The 21,891-nt window shown below is 43.9% G+C and overlaps 1 protein-coding gene across 1 annotated transcript; it reads left to right on the forward strand.

Moving 5' to 3' along the window:
- The first annotated feature begins 5,993 nt into the window (after positions 1 to 5,993).
- LOC125549086 lies at positions 5,994 to 8,041 on the forward strand. The gene is made up of 2 exons (XM_048712576.1): positions 5,994 to 7,044; positions 7,133 to 8,041. Exons 1-2 carry the CDS (start codon positions 6,248 to 6,250, stop codon positions 7,896 to 7,898), a joined length of 1,563 nt encoding a protein of 520 aa, XP_048568533.1. The 5' UTR covers positions 5,994 to 6,247; the 3' UTR covers positions 7,899 to 8,041.
- The last annotated feature ends 13,850 nt before the right edge of the window (positions 8,042 to 21,891 follow it).

A 21,891-nucleotide genomic window follows, 5' to 3' on the forward strand; every position in this document is an offset into this window, starting at 1 on the left:
AGAAAACGTGCTATAGCTAACTTATCTACAGCGCGTTTTAGGGAAAACCGCTACTGCTAATGGAAGCAGTTATTTCTTTTGTTTAGTAAAAACATCAAAAATATACATTGGTCATCATTGATCTTTTTGTGTATAATCTAAATAGTCAACATGAATCCTCACTGTACCTGTATAGGTACAGGCGAGGATTCATATTGCAACCACAAATCATACACATATAGTTCAATGAAGACCAAGTGCTCGAGATAGGTTGAGAAGCAACATATTTAAGGTGGTAAACACCTTGTTCGCTTAGCAGTATGGGACTAAACTTAATTAGTTACGATCATACTTAGCAGCAGCGAGTTTTGAGCAAAACTGCTGCTACTAATTTCTTTAGCAGTAGCGCGTCCACGGGAAGGGCGCTACTACTATATCTAGCCTGGAGGCAACACCGTGGCAATTATAGTAGTAGCGCTCTTTTCACCTAGAGCGCTACTGCTACTCAGTCATTAGCAGCGCTCTTTTCTAAAGCTCGTTGTTGCTAATTAGTAGTAGCGTCTGTTTTTAGACCGCGCTGCTGCTAAGATTCTGTGTATAAGATTTTCCCTAGTAGTGGTATGGTAAAAAGTAACTATGACACTCTCATGGTCTACGGAGCAAAATCACATGTTAACACTCTATGTTATTACAACTAATTACAGATGATATTACTCAATTCATAACAAACAAGTTTGAGTCAATTCAATATGATCGTTCTTCCAACGTCAAATTCTCAATGTTGTTTAAGACTATCGTTACACTTAAGGATGTCGTAAGATCCGGAAAATGTGATCACCAACAACACTTGAGCTAGTCTTAGAGGCGAGACTAGGAACCTTTATTTTATCTGTTTATCATATCACACATGCATATAAGTTTTCCATCGAATCACATATTCCAGGATCATAGTAGTTATAACATGACATATAAGCACTTAGTTATGAATATGGGAATATAATAATACAATATTATGCCTTTAGGGCATATTTCCAACACTATCTCCCTTCACCCCGGATCGTTGCAGCTGGGGGTAAAACAGAGACCATTTATAGGCTGCATCTACGGGGACCTTTTCCCCTTAACCACCGATTGATAACCAGAGTTGGGAAGAACGGTGGTGGCGTATGTGATACGGGGTTGTTGTGCGTATACATGTATCTGTATCGGCTCTGCCCACAAATAGAAATATGCAAAGTGGCTTAGGAATCTGACATAGCATTTTTTAGGCACCGCTATAGATGCACGCTAGTGGGGAATCCAGACTCCCTGGGAATGCCTTAGTACTATTTATTTCTTCACCCTTGCTTACGATCCTTATTACTACATTTTATTTGAGTACTTTACTTTTATGCTTGTTACCTCGCTTCACCATAACATCACTTCTTTGGATTTCTCTCAACTTACATGCATAGCTATTTAAACCCTTCAATAGACAAAAGATTGATTCGTGTGCTCCTTGTGAGATCAATACTCTTACTTCGAAAAGGATACAACTAAACTGTTGGGGAACGCAGTATTTCAAAAAAATTCCTACGATCACGCAAGATCTATCTAGAAGATGCATAGTAACGAGAGGGGGAGAGTGTGTCTACGTAACCTCGTAGACCGAAAGCGGAAGCGTTTAGTAACGCGGTTGATGTAGTCGAACGTCTTCGCGATCCAACCGATCAAGTACCAAATGCACGGCACCTCCGTGATTTGCACACATTCATCTCGGTGATGTCCCTCGAACTTTTGATCCAGTTGAGGCCGAGGGAAAGTTTCGTCAACACGATGGTGTGGTGACGGTGATGATGAAGTTACCGACGCAGGGCTTCGCCTAAGCACTACGACAATATGACCGATGTGTAAAACTATGGAGGGGGGCACCGCACATGGCTAAAGATCAACTTGTGTGTCTATGGGGTGCCCCCTCCCCGTATATAAAGGAGGGGAGGAGGAGGCCGGCCGGCCCTAAGGGGGCGCGCCCAAGGGGGGGGGGGAATCCTACTCCAAGTAGGAATCGGTCCCCCCTTTCCTAGTCCAAGTAGGAGAAGAAGGGAGGAGAGGGAGTGGGAGAGGGAAAGAGGGGCCACGCCCCCTTCCCCTAGTCCTATTCGGACTCCCCTTAGGGGGGCGCCACCTCCTAAGGCCCACTAAGGCCCATTACTTCCCGAGGGGTTTCGGTAACCCCTCTGGCACTCCGGTTTTATCCCCGAAACCACCCGCAACACTTCCGGTGTCCGAATGTAACCTTCCAATATATCAATCTTTATGTCTCGACCATTTCGGGACTCCCTGTCATGTCCCTGATCTCATCTGGGACTCCGAACAACCTTCGGTACATCAAATCACATAACTCATAATACAAATAGTCATCGAACGTTAAGCGTGCGGACCCTACGGGTTCGAGAACTATGTAGACATGACCGAGACACATCTCCGGTCAATAACCAATAGCGGAACCTGGATGCTCATATTGGTTCCTACATATTTTATGAATATATTTATCGATCAAACCGCATAACAACATACGTTGTTCCCTTTGTCATCGGTATGTTACTTGCCCGAGATTCGATCGTCGGTATCATCATACCTAGTTCAATCTCGTTACTGGCAAGTCTCTTTACTCGCTCTGTAATGCATCATCCCGTAACTAACTCATTATTCATATTGCTTGCAAGGCTTATATTGATGTGCATTACCGAGAGGGCCCAGAGATACCTCTCCGAAACACGGAGTGACAAATCCTAATCTCAATCTATACCAACTCAACAAACACCATCGAAGACACCTGTTGAGCATCTTTATAATCACCCAGTTACATTGCGACGTTTGATAGCACACTAAGTGTTCCTCCGGTATTCGGAAGTTGCATAATCTCATAGTCATAGGAACATGTATAAGTCATGAAGAAAGCAATAACAATAAGCTAAACGATCATAATGCTAAGCTAACAGATGGGTCTTGTCCATCACATCATTCTCTAATGATGTGATCCCGTTTATCAAATGACAACACATGTCTATGGCTAGGAATTTTAACCATCTTTGATTAACGAGCTAGTTTATTAGAGGCATACTAGGGACACTCAGTTTGTCAATGTATTCACACATGTACTAAGTTTCCGGTTAATACAATTCTAGCATGAATAATAAACATTTATCATGATATAAGGAAATATAAATAACAACTTTATTATTGCCTCTAGGGCATATTTCCTTCATAAACCATGTGCATTTGCAGAACATCAGAAGTCACCGCTAGGAGCCCTAGCGGCTGTTGCGAGATCTCTGGTCTTTCTTCCTTATGTACTCGTGGATAGGATCATTATGGCTGGCTACCTAATCATCCTTCCTTGAGATGATTTGTTGAGCACACATGGGTCGGTACTTTGTCTCACTTCTCAATTAGCTGAATCGCTTATGTATCACCAGTTTCTACTTTCAAATTGAGCCCTGCCCAACTAAGTGCCGGGAAAAGGCACCTCTAACGGGGTACACCAAATCGCTTCTAAATGTCTGTACGGGGTGGTAGGGCCACTTTTTCCCACCCAATATGGTAGATCAAATGTGTACACGAATACGTACAAATATACGAAATCTCACAAACTAGTATCAAACATAGAAGTGGTTTGGAGAAATCCGAACACACTATGGACAAGCCTTTGACCCCACCACAAACCCACCTTTTCCTCTTCCTCCATTCTCTCTCCTCTCTCCATTGAACAAGGGGCGAACATTTGGTGCACCAGGTTGGATGGCCACCCCATCCACTGTCCCCGGACATGTTTGAACATGTTCGCGGTCGTTTGTGTCCATTTTAGTGCACGCCTTTGGACTTGCTCTAAAGGCCAGCATCGTGACCTCCTTGGGCGACCATGCCTTTGGGGGAAAAGGTAATGAGCTGGATGTGTAGGATGAGTGCAAGAGTAGTTCTTTTGTCTAGGATGAGTGCAAGAGTAGTTCTTTGTCCTTTCGATTCTTTATTTTGAGTTGGCACATGCAACAAATGATGATCTGAAATCCAATAGACAATATTTTCAAATAGTCCATACCTACTAAAAAAGGGATTACTGATTAGTGTTTCGTCCGTCATGCATTTTTACAGAAACCTCCCTCTCTTTTCTGGTATTAACCCGCCATCCATCTTTAAGTGAGAGAAAACCAACCATTTTTACGGTCTTACAGAAATACCCCTCTCTTTTATACAAAGTGGCTCACACTCCATGACAGAAAGCGAATCGTTTTTTGTGCTTTAACGAAAACCTCCTTGTTGTTTCTGTAATTAACCCGGAGTCTATCTAGAATAAATAGTACTCTTTTTCAAATATACATATCTTTTAAATCCTAACTCCAATTTTAACATGTTATATATGAAATTTGATTAAAAAATGGTAATAATATGAATATGATGTTATTTTACATGTTAAACATTAAAAAAATGTTTTTAGGGTGCAACCTTAATCAATATTGCACGATCCATCTCTTTTGCGTGCCGACACCAACCCAGATTGCAAATGGACACCTCAATAAAGCCCAATTGGAGACGAAAGAAATTGTCGATAACCATGCATGCACTCCTTGGCAAAATCTTGCATGAGAAAAAGCAGATTTCTCATCTTATGCTCAGATAGAGAGACGCCTCGGCAAGAACTATTGGGATATCGAGTCATGGTTATTGGGTTAGGGATGTGTGCTATTTTCTTCTCCCGCTGCAAGCGCATGGGCACTTTTGCTAGTAGCGTATAAATTTTCATAAAATTATATTAGAAGTATCCTTCCGGAGGCATTCGAGAATATTTGCAATTAAGTTTATACCGAGAAAATATACCATGTTGCCAATTCAATTTGTAATGGGTAGTAGATTTGCCCCCCCCCCCCTCCGGCGCGCAAAGTGCAAATTGATTTGGATTTTCAATTTTGTACCATGTTGCGTTCGTATCACCGATATTCTTCGATTTTAATGTTCATTACAACATTAAATATGTAAATAGTGAGCTTACTTTGTCTAGTTCAAACAATGTAATTATTTTGTGGACATTTGCGGCATCTGTAAGTCAAAATTCTAATATTGTTACCAACGGCATCATTTTAAATATTTTCAAAATCACATGTATATACTTATCTTGAGTTTTATTATTATTATATTATATATATTTTTAACTACAATATAAAAATACAGGTCAAAGTCAAATCTTAAAGATTATATCAATATCCCAAACATTACTTTTTCATGGTTCGAAGAGAGTAAGTAGGAAACATATACCTTAAATAGGATTTTGTGTATTCCAAGGTTAACTCAAGAGGCTAATAGTTTTTCTTTGTTGTTCCTAAGAAAAAGATCCGACTTTATTCATCAAGTAAGCAAAACACACAGAAGACAACGAAAAACACATACCCTAATAAAATAAATAGTTAGACCATGTTTCTTCAGAATTGTCGATACGAGCTTCAATTTTTTGCACCTCGATGTTTGTCTAATCCTTTGATAAGAAACCGTAAAAGACCAAAACTGCACAAGCTAAGCTAACCTCATATTTTTATATGTGAGCCCCAATTCCAATGGTTGAGAACCTAAAATCGCTAAGCACATGGTGACTGAGTGTAGTTAGAAAGCGAGGTCACCGAACGGCTATTTTGTTGCTAAAATTTTGGGAAAGAATATTCTAAGTATATAAAGAGAAAGAAAGGAGAATTTGGCAATGCTACATAACATAGGCAACGTTTGTGTTTCATTCAAGTCTTGGATTTTGACAACAAAAACCAGGTGAACCATGAGGGCAAGACCAAGTAGATAGTTTCCACAAAAGGCTCCAAGGGTTAAAATCGCCAAATTCATTGATTAGGAAAAGGGTCAATCCTGGCTAAATCTCAGTCGGGGGGAGCCCAGCCCAGCCCAATTATTTTTTTAGGGGAGCCCAGCCCAAGTACACACCTGGGGGGCTTCAGCCAATGCCACACCCATTCCTTCGTCACTAAGAAAAAGGGGAATGGTACAAGTTTGCCCGTTCCTCATTTCTGAAGCCGCCAAAGCCACCGCTGCGCCTCCTTTTGCCTTCGCTTGCTCCGGATTCCAGCGCCGCCCAACCAGCCGCGCCATTGCTTCCACTCCCCATCGCCACGGCAGCGTCCTCCGAACCCCAGTCCGCTGCCGCGCCGACGCCCCATCACCGGCGCTGCAATGCTGTTGCCTCCCTAGGGTTCCAAGTTGAAGATCCCCTGGATCGTACTATCGCGGCGAGGCGATGGCCGGCGACGAGGTGAAGCCCCCTCGTGGCGAGGAGCTGCGGCCGGCGCCGCTGCCCGAGGATGTGCTCGCAGAAGTCCTCCGCCGCGTCCCACCGCGCTGGATCGCCACCTCCCGCTGCGTCTGCACGGCCTGGCGCGACGCCATCGATGCGCGCGGCCTCCTGCGCGCCGACCTGCTCCCGCTCTCGCTCTCCGGCCTCTTCATCCACTTCGACGATCACAAGTATCCCGAATTCCTTGCCCGCCCCTCCTCTGCGTCTGGCGCCCGCGCCATCAGCGGCAACCTCAGTTTCCTGCCCTCCGCCACCCCTCATGGCGGCACTATATGGGACGACGACTGCGATGATTGGCGTGACTATAACATCGATGATCACTGCAATGGGCTCCTCTTGCTTCACGGTAACCGGGTGGTTAACCCTGCCACCCGATGCTGGAGTGCTTTGCCACCGTGCCCTGCTCCCAAGGATGGCACAGGAAACGTGTGGTACAGTGGGCATCTGGTCTATGATCCGATGGTATCACCGTACTACGAGGTGTTTATGACCCCCCATTTGGATGACTATCATTCTGAAGATGAGGTTGACCCCTCGATGGAGGAATCTGAATGGCCACCATCACAATTAAAGATATATGTATTCTCATCAAAGTCGGGTTGTTGGAAGGAGAAGTATTTTTTTCGACAAGGGGGTGCTACAGGGATTGTCAGTGAGAGGCACATGGGTTACAAGCGATCCAATGGCGTCTATTATCGAGGAGCACTTTACGTACTCTGCAGTGTTTATTTAATTATGAGGTATGTGGTTTCTTAGTTTATATTTTATTTCACTTCTATCCTGCCATTTTGTTCTTAGACAGTTTTGTACATTGATTTGATTCTGCAGGATATCATTGTCTGATAATACGTACAGTGTAATTAAACCACCTGTCATGGATACCAGAGCACACGACTATCCTTGTGTCGATATTGTTAGATCAAAAAAGGGGGTGTACTTTGTGGCATTTGATAGGTACTGGCCTCAGCGTAAGTGTTGGCTTGGTGTTTGGATCCTCAATGAATCATGTGGTCAGATGGGGTGGATGTTGAAGCATGACAAAGACCTTAAGGATGCGCTAGCACATCACCGATATTGTGGACGACTTCATTGGATCTTAGAAGATATTAACTATAACCTGTTTTGTTCTTCTAGTTTCCTAGAAGGCAACAAGAAAGCAACCACTGAGGAGATTTTTGAATGGAACTCTGACGATGATGTTGAAAACGAGAACTTGGTTAAGCATTGTTGCTTAGAAGACAACAAGAAAGCAATAATTGAAAAGAAATTGGATTGGAAGTACAACAATCGTAATGTTGTTAACAATTGTGATATGGTTGAAGAGTGTCACTGGGGTGAAGAGCATTATGATGATTCATATGATGAAGACATTGAGATACTTGGGTTTCACCCATACAAAGAGATTGTCTTCTTGAGTAGTACACCAGAGTGGACAGCACTGGCATATCATTTGAATGGCTTCAAGATTGAAGAATTAGGGAATATATACCCAAATGATTATGGTCATTTCAAACAGTTAAGTAATGAACAGGAGAGGATCAAATCTTTTCCATACACCCCATGTTGGATTGAAGAGTTACCTAGGAACAATTAGTCTAGAAATTCATCTCACATACAAGCCTATTTTAGTTGCCATCTATTTAAGAGATGTATAAGAAATGACTTGCACAAGATGTTTGTGTCATCTATTTTTATGTAATGTATATGTAAGGATTGGTCCATTTCTATTGAAAAAGATGTTTCAATTATGTTTGTGTTTTTGGTTGTGGGTATTGTTATTTTTTTAAATCGCTACAACTTACTATAGTACTCCCTCCGTCCCTAAATAAGCGACACTTATTCTGGGACAGAGGGAGTATGTTTTTTCTTTTTTGAACAAGAGGGAGGCGCCATTTATTCCAACTTCAAAAACAGATTACAGAGAGGATCACAATGTCCTGTAGAGTGATATATCAGCTAGTTTCGTCCTTTGAGTCATGCAGTCCTAGGAATGTGTATTTTTCCTTTTGAGTCGAGCTCCCTGTTAGCTTCAAACATCTCACTCCTTTTGGATGAAATTGTCTGGACAGGCAAAGTTTCTTCCCTGTAGACCAGGCACTTTTTTCCTATGTGGGAGTTTAGGGATACAAAGTTCGACGAGGCAACAAGTTTACTGCAATTTAAATGTTCATGTGTTTTTAGATGCCAGTAGCTACATGGATTCTAAGTCAATGTCAAATTTCCGTCCTCTGTATGTATTGTTCGAATGTTCCTACATTCCCCATGGAAATGCCAACTCAAATTAACAGATTGCACTTGCAGCAAAACAAGATCTCAGCTGCACTTCGACAAGGGTATAATTAAGTTAGTAGTATGTTGCTAATTCACATCCAGTGTCTTGTCCTGACTGTCTAGGTAGTCAAGAAGAAGCAAGCAAACATCTGTGGTTTTCTTGGTCCTTCCTGGCCTGTCATATACTGAACTTCGTTCCTTTCAAGATCTACTTCACAATGAATATGCACAATGCTTCAGGTAAGAAATGGTTCAATTTTTATTTTTTTTGCTGAATTAAACTAAAATTGTGATGTGAAAGTCATCCCATTGATAAATCTGAGAGTGCTACTTCAGTCTAAAAAGTTTTTGCAAATATTAGGAGTCAGAGTTGCTGAATGTTGATCATCCAAATTCTGAGATGTGACTACTTCTGATCAAAGGAGTACAATTTGGTATTGCCATGGTAGGTCTGTGCCGATATATGGAAACAAAGAATGATTTTATCAGTCCCAGGAAACAGTCATGTATGTGCGAAGCAGGACAGAAGAGAAGGATGTATTTTGTAGGCAGTATCCTTTGTTAAGGTAGAACATAATCATTGTCCAGTCCAAATAGCTTTCTTTGACAACAAAAGGTTGACGAAATGGTAGCCACAAAGCTCCTATGCTTCTCACAGTCTGATCGGAACACATAGTCCAAACCAGAAAAAGAAGAGACACGATCAGAACAGCTTGACCCAGGTAGTTTTCCTACGGCTCACCGCCTCTCCGAATCAAATTGAAATTATAGGTTGAACCTTTGAAGTCCTACGAAATATACTTCTAGTACATCCAAGGTTGGTCTTAGGTATTACATATATATTTCAAACAGATAACTGATTAAAGGGAAGTTATCATATGTTTATGATTGTTGGCTGTGCATTTTCTCCTGCTACAACAATACTCCTGAAATATATACTCTTGAAATATGTACTACTCCCTCCGTTTCTAAATATAAGCCCTTTTACAGATAGTCCATATTGGAATATCTAAAAAGACATATTTAGGAACGGAGGGAGTAGTACATTTTTCAAGGGTAGCAAGTTTTGAGGTAATATGTTTCTATTTTCTATTTTACATCTTTACTCTTTTCTTAAGATAGAATTGATTTAATTCATTAATAAATATTTCCTTATCCTAATCTGCATGTAAATAGCATATATGGCTAACTTTGTATGCTACATGTACATTCAACAAACGCTTTGCTGTTTTCCTGGCTGTGTACACTGTTAATTTTAAACTGTTATACTTCTGTATCTTTTATTATCAGTCTTGTTTTTTTGCACTTCAGGAATTTAGGGGTACGAAGTTGAACAGACAATTAAGTTCACTAGTTTAGTGTTGATTTTTTTATGGTGGCAGGAACAACATGGACTGTAAGTCAGGCGTTTTTTTTTGACAGAAAGACTGTAAGGGAACCCCATACAGTATAATTGGTGCAACGAACCCAAATTGCAAGTATCATGCCTTGAACCTAGGTGGGTGGGAAGCCATCAGCCCCTTCCCACCACTAGGTTATGCCTTAGTTTGCCTGTAAGTCAGGCGTACTTCACACGTCTGTATTTTCACCCCGTATGTATCTGTGTACTTTGAATTGTTTCTACCTTCCTCGTTGGAGGGCTAACAACTCGATACTCAGTGAACAACAACTGAAGCATGAGCTTAATTTGTGTCGCTAAATTGTGGCTGCCATTGTTGGTGAATGGTGACCTGCCATCTATGTTTCTGGCTTGGGAACGAAGGATTACACCTACTCAGATAACAAACTGGAATTCTTCACTCGAAAACCCACCAACACCAAAGAATTGCCACGACGGTCAATCGTTTTTTTTTCCGCTAGGGATTGGACTTGTCGCATCATTCGCCCATGTTATTGAAACTGATTGTAGAGCTTGAAATTGATGCCTGTGTTCCACAGTGGTTGCTAAAACGTTTCATTTCTTATAACACCTAGAGAGCTGGTACCTTGTTCTTCAAAGAGTTATCCTTCCCATGTGGTACTTTAGGTGGATAGATTTTAGTGTAATGCTAGTAGTAAACCAGAAAAATTGTCAGGCAACCGTCTCAATGGTTAACTTTCAGTCTGCCTCGGTAAAAATAATGCAGGATCTCTAGGTTTCAGTTTTGGTTTTCTTGTTCACGTTTCCCTTTTTATCTATGTATCCAACTGTGGAATTCATATTTCTCCTTTTGTACCTTTACACATGCCGAGGTACCAAATTACCATCACCTACAGAAGCTCAAGATTTCAGGATTCTAAGTTCCAATGGTGTATCTGTCAATACATAGGCAAGCTTGTGTTCTCCCCTTCAGACCCTTCAGATGAGAAAAATGCAGCTTGTAAAGTAACTCAGCAGTCACATTCACAGTGATATTACTAGTAAATTAAGATATTTTATCTATTTCTCTGTGACCACTATACTTGGGAGTCCAATCAGGCACTTCAATGTTCAGTCTCCTCGATATAATCAGAATGCCTGAAAGGGACACTAGTAAGTATTATTTCCTTTTTGTCATTGATATCTGTGGTCCGTTTCATATGTTTGATCAGTTTAAATAATTTCTTGCTATATTTCATAAAGTTTAATTTCCATGAATTAATATTTTTCTCATTTTGTTTTCAGGCACCTGCTACTATCTATGTCTGCAGCTTGATTGTTTCTGTTATGCTAAATGTTTGAGGATCTTATTAAACTTTAATTTATCTATTTCCTTCATAAACTCAAGGGGAGTTCCTTTCTTTGGATGCTCCAACTCAATAGAATTCTATGAAGCTAGACTGACGAGTTGGCGTAAAAAAAACTGCTCCTGATTGTCAGCCAGCAGCAGGAAGCACATGTTCATTATATCAAACCTAACATGTGAGTTAATCTTTCACCAGATCATTCTTCTCATCCAAAAGCAGCAATCAAAATACCCACACTTACCATCAAGATTACAAAAGTATGTCACACTTTGTCACCTAATTCACCAGCACACAGAACACATGAATATGAACTCTAAAAAACAAATCAGAGCCTGGCAAGACAGCAAGCCCAAGACAGTTGAAAATACTTTACCCTTAAACTCTCACCAGATCCAAGAACACTACTTCCGAGAGGACTTCCTGTCACCCTCCCCCCTCCTCCCCCTCCTCCCGCGATGCCCTGCAGGCGCACGGGAGGCTAACCCTAGCCGCCGGCAGGGCACCGCTCCTCCCCTCCCTCGCCGGTGCCAGGGGTGCGACTGGGCGAAGCCCAGCTGGCGCCGGCACCTGCGGGGTGCTCTTCTTCCCCTCGCGTGGGTGGCGAGACGCGGGGCGGCTCACCCTGGTCTGGCTGTTGTGCTAAGCGCCGGGCGCAGCAGCACGACGTCACGCCGGGACTGGTTGACGGTGGCAGCGCGGCGGTGGTGCGTTGGGCGGCGCAGTGGTGGCGGGCGCGCCTTGGTTGCCAGGGTTGGCGAGGTCGGGGCGAGATCTGGAGCAGGGTGGCGCGGCTGCAGGTCTCTGCCCCTACCATGGCCACGGCGGGTGGTGGTGCGACGTAGCAGCGACGGGCAAGCCAGAATCCCGGGCTACGACGGCTGGACAACGGCAGGTAACGCAGTTGCGCTCCTCGGTGAGCTTCCTTCGCCATTGGCGGCGGTCTTTGGGGTCTCTTCTTGCCGGTGGGTGGGTGTGTTGGTGGCCTCGCGTGGAGCTGCGGTCGCCGCCGAGGTAGGGCGACAGAGGAGGTGTCCGGTGGGGAGGCAGGCTGGAGGGATGGGAGGCGCGCTAGCACAGGGGTGTGCCGCCCTGAATGCGTCCGCTCCCCCTCCTCTGTTCCCGGACCGTGTGTGGGCTGACGCGGCTCCGGCCTTGTTTGAGGCGGGATGCATGTTGCGGTCTCTTCGATCTGGTGGGCCCTTTGGCCCAAAGCCGGTCACTTTGGTCGGTCTTGGGGGTGTCTGGATGCAAGGCTAGGATGCATCAGAGGGGTGGGCGTGCCGGGTTACATCACTTGGCCAATCTTGTATTGGCCAATGGCGGCGGCGTCCATGGATACCGTATCCTTAATGAAGGCTCTGTCGCGGTGCCCTTACTCCTTCGAGTTGCTCCGGGTGAAACTTGATCTTTGGGATCGGGTGGTGGAGGCTATTAGTGGTCGTTCCCTTCTAGGATGCACCATTTTGGAGTCCTTGTTCCATTGTTTTCCGCCTCAACTCTCCTCGGAGGATTGGATGTCTCCGTTGGCTCCAAGCGGTCCATCCTCAAGCATGTGTGGTGGCTTGGTAGTCGTTGGATGGTGTGGAGGTGCTCGGCGCCTTTGTATCTTACTTTAGGTGTGTGTGTCGCGTGCGGCGGTGGCGTGAGTTTGTATCGTGATGCTTCTGGTCGGTGCTTTATATATAAAGCGGGTCGAAAGCCTTTTTCGGTAAGAACACTACTTTCTCCTATCCAAAATAATGAACTAAGACCACGACACTAATTTTGGATCGAAGGGATTAATTAAAAGGCCCCCACTAAAGTCCCACTATTGATGTTTTTATGATGGCTGAAACTGATCGTAACTCCTTGTCTTGATCCTTGATTAATAGAGCTCTCTCTTTTTTGTAAAAACATAGAGCTCTCTCTTCCTATCAAAAGAAAATTTAGGCATAATGTGAAAGAATAAGAAATAAGAATAGCAGAAGTATGATATGCCCAGCTGCACGTTCCAATAATATTCCCTTAATCACCACAAAAATAAAACATACCTCTCATATTGTGCCGCGAGCTGTTTTTGTCGGAAAAGTACTACTACTAAATTGATTCTTCAGTTTTTTCATAAAATAAATAAATAAATTTATTCTTCAGATTTAATTAAGTTTAATATCAATCAAAAGAAGTATAAAAAAAGATAAATTCATAATCAATTTGTTGCAGCGTAAAGATGGATCGCTTGTTGGTCTCCCGTCGGGGCTACTGCTGCGTACTACGCCCTCCATAAAGAAATATTGTTTATAGAGGGGGCACAATCGATCTGAAGTTCTGAACACGTTCTCTCTGACTTCTCATTTCCAAACCGCTCGCAGGCCCCACATCTTATAACACGCACGCTGCGCCGCTGCCTCCTCGTCGAACTAAAATCCTAATCAATCTAGGTTTTTCAGATCAAACATCATCCAGGTAGGAGAGACATGGCCGGCGACAAGGACAAGCCGTGGAAGGCTGCTCGTGTCAATGACAGGGAGCCTCCTCGCCGATGAAGGCTGCTCGTGTCAACGCCTTCACCGGATCTTAGAAGATATTAACTACAAGCTGTTTCGTTCTTCTAGTTTTCTAGAAGGCAACAAAGAAGCAACCACTGAGGAGATTTTTGAATGGAACTCTGACGATGATGTTGAAAATGAGAACTTGGTTAAGCATTGTTGCTTAGAAGACAACAAGAAAGCAATAATTGAAAAGAAATTGGATTGGAAGCAGTTTGGAAGTACAACAATCGTAATGTTGTTAACAATTATGATATGGTTGAAGAGTGTTACTGGGATGAAAAGCATTATGATGATTCATATGATGAAGACATTGAGATACTTGGGTTTCACCCATATAAAGAGGTTGTCTTGAGTGCATCACATCATACAACACTGGCATATAATTGTTAGAAGTATAATTATGTTTAAGTTAGAGATAGGATTGGTTTAAACCATGTACGACTTGTCCCCTACTCCAAGTCTCTCTCACAATGTACTCTCTATATATATATCATATATGAGGGTTGGATCAATACAAGAGAAATAACACAATATCTATTCATCCATACACTATTTTTCATATGGTATTAGAGCGGTTTAAATTGTCCAACGACGCCGATCCTAGGACCTTCCACCACTTCTGTAGCTCGCCGCCCCCGGGGAGATAAATCTCCTCTCTCCGAGGGCGCGGCACCCGATCAATCAAAGATGAGATAGGTCACGTAGTTTTGGATCCAATTTTTCGAGTTCACAATCAATAGATCAATTACTTAGTTAGATTCGATCAATTCCTTTTAGCCACAAAATAAAATCCCTAAATCTACCCTCAAAATTCCGGTGAAAATCAAGCTTTGGTTGGTCTACACGACGGCGGGGCATGTTGTCGACCGTGGGGGACGCAGTCACCGATAGACTGCGGCTTCTCAGGCTGCGGCTTCTCAGGCGGAGACGGCGCACCGGCGAGCAGCAGCGAATGGCACGCGCGTTCACGGGTGGGTGTAGCTCCCATAGAGATTTCCATCGTGTACGAGACTACGAGTATGCGGATCTCACAACAACGATCAAGATCACGCCCGTTTGGATCACGGGAGGGCGGACTCTCGCACGCGGATCTCCGGGCTGACACCTCCAGTACGCGGCTCGACATGTCTGTAGCTCCTGAAGGAAATATGCCCTAGAGACAATAATAAAGTTATTATTTATTTCCTTATATCATGATAAATGTTTATTATTCATACTAGAATTGTATTAATCGGAAACATAATACATGTGTGAATACATAGACAAACAGAGTGTCACTAGTATGCCTCTACTTGACTAGCTCGTTGATCGAAGATGGTTATGTTTCCTAATCATAGACATGAGTTGTCATTTGATTAACGGGATCACATCATTAGGAAAATAATGTGATTGACTTGACCCATTTCGTTAGCTTAGCACTTGATCGTTTAGTTTGTTGCTATTACTTTCTTCATAACTTATACATGTTCCTATGACTATGAGATTATGCAACTCCCGTTTACCGGAGGAACACTTTGTGTGCTACCAAACGTCACAACGTAACTGGGTGATTATAAAGGTGCTCTACAGGTGTCTCCGAAGGTACTTGTTGGGTTGATGTATTTCGAGATTAGAATTGTCACTCCGATTGTCGGAGAGGTATCTCTGGGCCCTCTCGGTAATGCACATCACTCAAGCCTTGCAAGCATTGCAACTAATAAGTTAGTTGCGGGATGATGTATTACGGAACGAGTAAAGAGACTTGCCGGTAACGAGATTGAACTAGGTATTAAGATACCGACGATCGAATCTCAGGCAAGTAACATATTGATGACAAAGGGAACAACATATGTTGTTATGCGGTCTGACCGATAAAGATCTTCGTAGAATATGTAGGAGCTAATATGAGCATCCAGGTTCCGCTATTGGTTATTGACCGGAGACGTGTCTCGGTCATGTCTACATAGTTCTCGAACCCGTAGGGTCCGCACGCTTAAAGTTCGGTGACGATCGTAATTAGGGTTTTTGTGTTTTGATGTACCGAAGGTTGTTCGGAGTCCCTAATGTGATCATGGACATTACGAGGAGTCTGGAAATGGTCGAGACATAAAGATTGATATATTGGAAGCCTATATTTGGATATCGGAAACATTTCGGGTGAAATCGGGATTTTACCGGAGTACCGGGGGGTTACCGGAACCCCCCCCCCCCCGGGAGGGGGGGGTTATTGGGCCTACATGGGCCATAAGGGAGAAGAGGAGGGCCGGCCAGGGCAGGCCGCGCGCCCCCTCCCCCCCCTAGTCTGAATAGGACAAGGAAAGGGGGGCGGCGCCCCCCTTTCCTCTTTCTCCCTTCCCCCTTCCTTTTCCAACAAGGTCCTACTCCAACAAGAAAAAGGAGGAGTCCTACTCCCGGTGGGAGTAGGACTCCCTCCCTGGCACGCCACCTCCTGACCGGCCGCCTCCCCCCTTGCTCCTTTATATACGGGGGCAGGGGGCACCCTAGGACACACAAGTTGATCTATTGATCTATTCCAGCCGTGTGCGGTGCCCCCTCCACCATATTCCACCTTGGTTATATCGTAGCGGTGCTTAGGCAAAGCCCTGCGTCGGTAGCAACATCATCACCATCACCATGCCGTCATGCTGACGAAACTCTCATGTGAAGCTTTGCTGGATCGGAGCTCGCGGGACGTCATCGAGTTGAACGTGTGCAGAACTCGGAGGTGCCGTGTGTTCGGTACTTGGATCGGTCGGATCGTGAAGACGTATAACTACATCAACCGCGTTGTGCTAACGATTTCGCTTTCGGTCTACGAGGGTACGTGGACACACTCTCCCCTCTTGTTGCTATGCATCACCATGATCCTGCGTGTGCGTAGAAAATTTTGAAATTACTATGTTCCCCAACAGTGGCATCCGAGCCAGGTTTTATGCGTAGATGTTATATGCACGAGTAGAACACAAGTGAGTTGTGGGCGATACAAGTCATACTTCTTACCAGCATATCATACTTTGGTTCGGCGGTATCTGTTGGATGAAGCGGCCCGGACTGACATTACGCGTACGCTTACGCGAGACTGGTTCTACCGAGTGCTTTGCACACAGGTGGCTGGCGGGTGTCAGTTTCTCCAACTTAAGTTGAACCGAGTGTGGCTACGCCCGGTCCTTGAGAAGGTTAAAACAATACTAACTTGATGAACTATCGTTGTGGTTTTGATGCGTAGGTAAGAATGGTTCTTGCTCAGCCCGTAGCAGCCACGTAAAACTTGCAACAACAAAATAGAGGACGTCTAACTTTTTTTTGCAGGGCATGTTGTGATGTGATATGGTCAAGACATGATACTATATTTATTGTATGAGATGATCATGTTTTGTAACGGAGTTATCGGCAACTGGAAGGAGCCATATGGTTGTCGCTTTATTGTATGTAATGCAATCGCCCTATAATTGTTTTACTTTATCACTAAGCGGTAGCGATAGTCGTAGAAGCAATAGTTGGCGAGACGACAACAATGCTACGCTGGAGATCAAGGTGTCGCGCCGGTGGCGACGGTGATCATGACGGTGCTTCGAAGATGGAGGTCACAAGCACAAGATGATGATGGCCATATCATATCACTTATATTGATTGCATGTGATGTTTATCTTTTATGCATCTTATTTTGCTTTGATTGACGGTGACATTATAAGATGATCTCTCACTAAATTTCAAGATAAAAGTGGTCTCCCTGAGTATGCACCGTTGCCAAAGTTCGTCGTGCCGAGACACCACGTGATGATCGGGTGTGATAAGCTCTACGTTCATCTACAACGGGTGCAAGCCAGTTTTGCACACGCAGAATACTCAGGTTAAACTTGACGAGCCTAGCATATGCAGATATGGCCTCGGAACACTGAGACCGAAAGGTCGAGCGTGAATCATATAGTAGATATGATCAACATAGTGATGTTCACCATTGAAAACTACTCCATCTCACGTGATGATCGGACATGGTTTAGTTGATTGGATCACGTGATCACTTAGATGATTAGAGGGATGTCTATCTAAGTGGGAGTTCTTAAGTAATATGATTAATTGAACTTAAATTTATCATGAACTTAGTACCTGATAGTATTTTCCTTGTCTATGTTGTTGTAGATAGATGGCCCGTGTTGTTGTTCCGTTGAATTTTAATGCGTTCCTTGAGAAAGCAAAGTTGAAAGATGATGGTAGCAATTACACGACTGGGTCCGTAACTTGAGGATTATCCTCATTGCTGCACAGAAGAATTACGTCCTGGAAGCACCGCTGGGTGCCAGGCCTGCTGCAGATGCTGCTGATGACGTTAAGAACGTCTGGCAGAGTAAAGCTGATGACTACTGGATAGTTCAGTGTGCCATGCTTTACGGCTTAGAACCGGGACTTCAACGATGTTTTGAACGTCATGGAGCATATGAGATGTTCCAGGAGTTGAAGTTAATATTTCAAGCAAATGCCCGGATTGAGAGATATGAAGTCTCCAATAAGTTCTATAGCTGCAAGATGGAGGAGAATAGTTCTGTCAGTGAACATATACTCAAAATGTCTGGGTATCAATAATCACTTGACTCAACTGGGAGTTAATCTTCCTGGTGATTGTCATTGACAGAATTCTTCAATCACTGCCACCAAGACTACAAGAGCTTCGTGATGAACTATAATATGCAAGGGATGAATAAGACATTCCCGAGCTCTTCGCAATGCTAAAGGCTGCGGAGGTAGAAATCAAGAAGGAGCATCAAGTGTTGATGGTCAACAAGACCACTAGTTTCAAGAAAAAGGGTAAAGGGAAGAAGAAGGGGAACTTCAAGAAGAAACAAACAAGTTGCTGCTCAGGAGAAGAAACCCAAGTCTGGACCTAAGCCTGAGACTGAGTGCTTCTACTGCAAACAGACTGGTCACTGGAAGCGGAACTGCCCCAAGTATTTGGCGGATAAGAAGGATGGCAAGGTGAACAAAGGTATATGTGATATACATGTTATTGATGTGTACCTTACTAGAGCTCGCAGTAGCACCTGGGTATTTGATACTGGTTCTGTTGCTAATATTTGCAACTCGAAACAAGGACTACGGATTAAGCGAAGATTGGCTAAGGACGAGGTGACGATGCGCGTGGGAAATGGTTCCAAAGTCGATGTGATCGCGTCGGCACGCTACCTCTACATCTACCTTCGGGATTAGTTTAGACCTAAATAATTGTTATTTGGTGCCAGCGTTGAGCATGAACATTATATCTGGATCTTGTTTGATGCGAGACGGTTATTCATTTAAATCAGAGAATAATGGTTGTTCTATTTATATGAGTAATATCTTTTATGGTCATGCACCCTTGAAGAGTGGTCTATTTTTTGAATCTCGATAATAGTGATACACATATTCATAATGTTGAAGCCAAAAGATGCAGAGTTGATAATGATAGTGCAACTTATTTGTGGCACTGCCGTTTAGGTCATATCGGTGTAAAGCGCATGAAGAAACTCCATACTGATGGACTTTTGGAACCACTTGATTATGAATCACTTGGTACTTGCGAACCGTGCCTCATGGGCAAGATGACTAAAACGCCGTTCTCCAGTACTATGGAGAGAGCAACAGATTTGTTGGAAATCATACATACAGATGTATGTGGTCCGATGAATGTTGAGGCTCGTGGCGGATATCGTTATTTTCTCACCTTCACAGATGATTTAAGCAGATATGGGTATATCTACTTAATGAAACATAAGTCTGAAACATTTGAAAAGTTCAAAGAATTTCAGAGTGAAGTTGAAAATCATCGTAACAAGAAAATAAAGTTTCTACGATCTGATCGTGGAGGAGAATATTTGAGTTACGAGTTTGGTCTACATTTGAAACAATGCGGAATAGTTTCGCAACTCACGTCACCCGGAACACCACAGCGTAATGGTGTGTCCGAACGTCGTAATCGTACTTTACTAGATATGGTGCGATCTATGATGTCTCTTACTGATTTACCGCTATCGTTTTGGGGTTATGCTTTAGAGACGGCCGCATTCACGTTAAATAGGGCACCATCAAAATCCGTTGAGACGACGCCTTATGAACTATGGTTTGGCAAGAAACCAAAGTTGTCGTTTCTTAAAGTTTGGGGCTGCGATGCTTATGTGAAAAAGCTTCAACCTGATAAGCTCGAACCCAAATCGGAGAAATGTGTCTTCATAGGATACCCAAAGGAAACTGTTGGGTACACCTTCTATCACAGATCCGAAGGCAAGATTTTGGCTAAGAATGGATCCTTTCTAGAGAAGGAGTTTCTCTCGAAAGAAGTGAGTGGGAGGAAAGTAGAACTTGATGAGGTAACTGTACCTGCTCCCTTATTGGAAAGTAGTTCATCACAGAAACCGGTTCCTGTGACATCTACACCAATTAGTGAGGAAGCTAATGATGATGATCATGAAACTTCAGATCAAGTTACTACCGAACCTCGTAGGTCAACCAGAGTAAGATCCGCACCAGAGTGGTACGGTAATCCTGTTCTGGAAGGTCATGTCTAGACCATGACGAACCTACGAACTATGAGGAAGCGATGATGAGCCCAGATTCCGCAAAATGGCTTGAGGCCATGAAATCTGAGATGGGATCCATGTATGAGAACAAAGTGTGGACTTTGGTTGACTTGCCCGATGATCGGCAAGCCATCGAGAATAAATGGATCTTCAAGAAGAAGACATACGCTGACGGTAATGTTATTGTCTACAAAGCTCGACTTGTTGCGAAAGGTTTTCGACAAGTTCAAGGAGTTGACTACGATGAGACCTTCTCACCCGTAGCGATGCTATCACCCGTAGCGATGCTTAAGTCTGTCCGAATCATGTTAGCAATTGCCGCATTTTACTGATTATGACACAGTGGTTTCTCGACAACAACAGGATGCAGACAAGGGAAATTAAAGCAAGATGTACTGATTAGCGCGTTCATCAAAATTACATCCTGCCCCGGTTCGGGCCCTCTCGATGTCATTTAGGTACACGCAAAAAACGGACCTCGGGTAGGGGGTCCCGAACTGTGCGTCAAGGCCGGATGGTAACAGGGGGACACGATGTTTTTTACCCAGGTTCGGGCCCTCGATGGAGGTAATACCCTACTCCTGCTTGATTAATATTGATGATATGGGTAGTACAAGAGTAGATCTACCACGAGATCAAGGAGGCTAAACCCTAGAAGCTAGCCTATGGTATGATTGTTGTGTATGGAGTTGATTGCCTACGGACTACAACCCTCCGGTTTATATAGACACCGGATAGGGTTAGGGTTACATAAAGTCGGTTACAATGGTAGGAGATCTTGAATATCCGCATCGCCAAGCTTGCCTTCCACGCCAAGGAAAGTCCCATCCGGACACGGGACGAAGTCTTCAATCTTGTATCTTCATAGTCCAGGAGTCCGGCTGAAGGTATAGTCCGGCTACCCGAACACCCCCTAATCCAGGACTCCCAGTACCCCAGGGACAGTGCAGAACAGCTCTTCACACCTTGATGACGCCGCCGAGAAGGGTCCGTGAGGTCTACCGTCGCAAATCGTACTTCCCGACATTGCAAGGCGGAGGGCTGTGCCCCTACCCCTAGCCACAGTGAGAGACAATGAAGCCTTTCCATGATACTGTTTAACACACCCTACGCCTTGTGAAGAGTAGTTGTCCGGCAGTGCCTGCAAAATAATCGACCGGATGCTTGTTTTCAGCCCTCGGAAAATTGTCAGGAGAACAGCGTGTGTCCATTTTTTATGGCCATGACGTGCAGAGAGCATACTTGATGGACGCAGACACACACTTCATTCATCGATGCTTCCCACTCTTCAGATTGGTAGATGCTCTGGGCCACGCTATTCCGTAGTGGTGTCATTAACATGACGGCAAGTGCCGCGATACGCTACTGCGATGGCGTTAGTTTACTTTATTCTCACCTCGGCATGATGTTGCCGTGGCGAGATATTCTGTGGTCATCGTCTTGTCAAAAGCAGTAGACATAGTAGTGTTTATCCCTTTCTCACATTTCACGGATCTACTGCTTCTGTCATGAAAGAATGCTCGGTAATACCGCTCGCTACCAATTCTTCGCATCG

Source organism: Triticum urartu, chromosome 3 (genome assembly GCF_003073215.2).
Source record: "Triticum urartu cultivar G1812 chromosome 3, Tu2.1, whole genome shotgun sequence".
Taxonomy (NCBI): Eukaryota; Viridiplantae; Streptophyta; class Magnoliopsida; order Poales; family Poaceae; genus Triticum; species Triticum urartu.

Bases quoted from the DNA above. Each gene is read 5' to 3' on its own strand.
- LOC125549086 (XM_048712576.1), top strand. From the start codon at position 6,248: ATGGCCGGCGACGAGGTGAAGCCCCCTCGTGGCGAGGAGCTGCGGCCG. The intron at 7,045-7,132 runs GTATGTGGTTTC...TTGATTCTGCAG, and splicing joins AGTGTTTATTTAATTATGAG to GATATCATTGTCTGATAATA.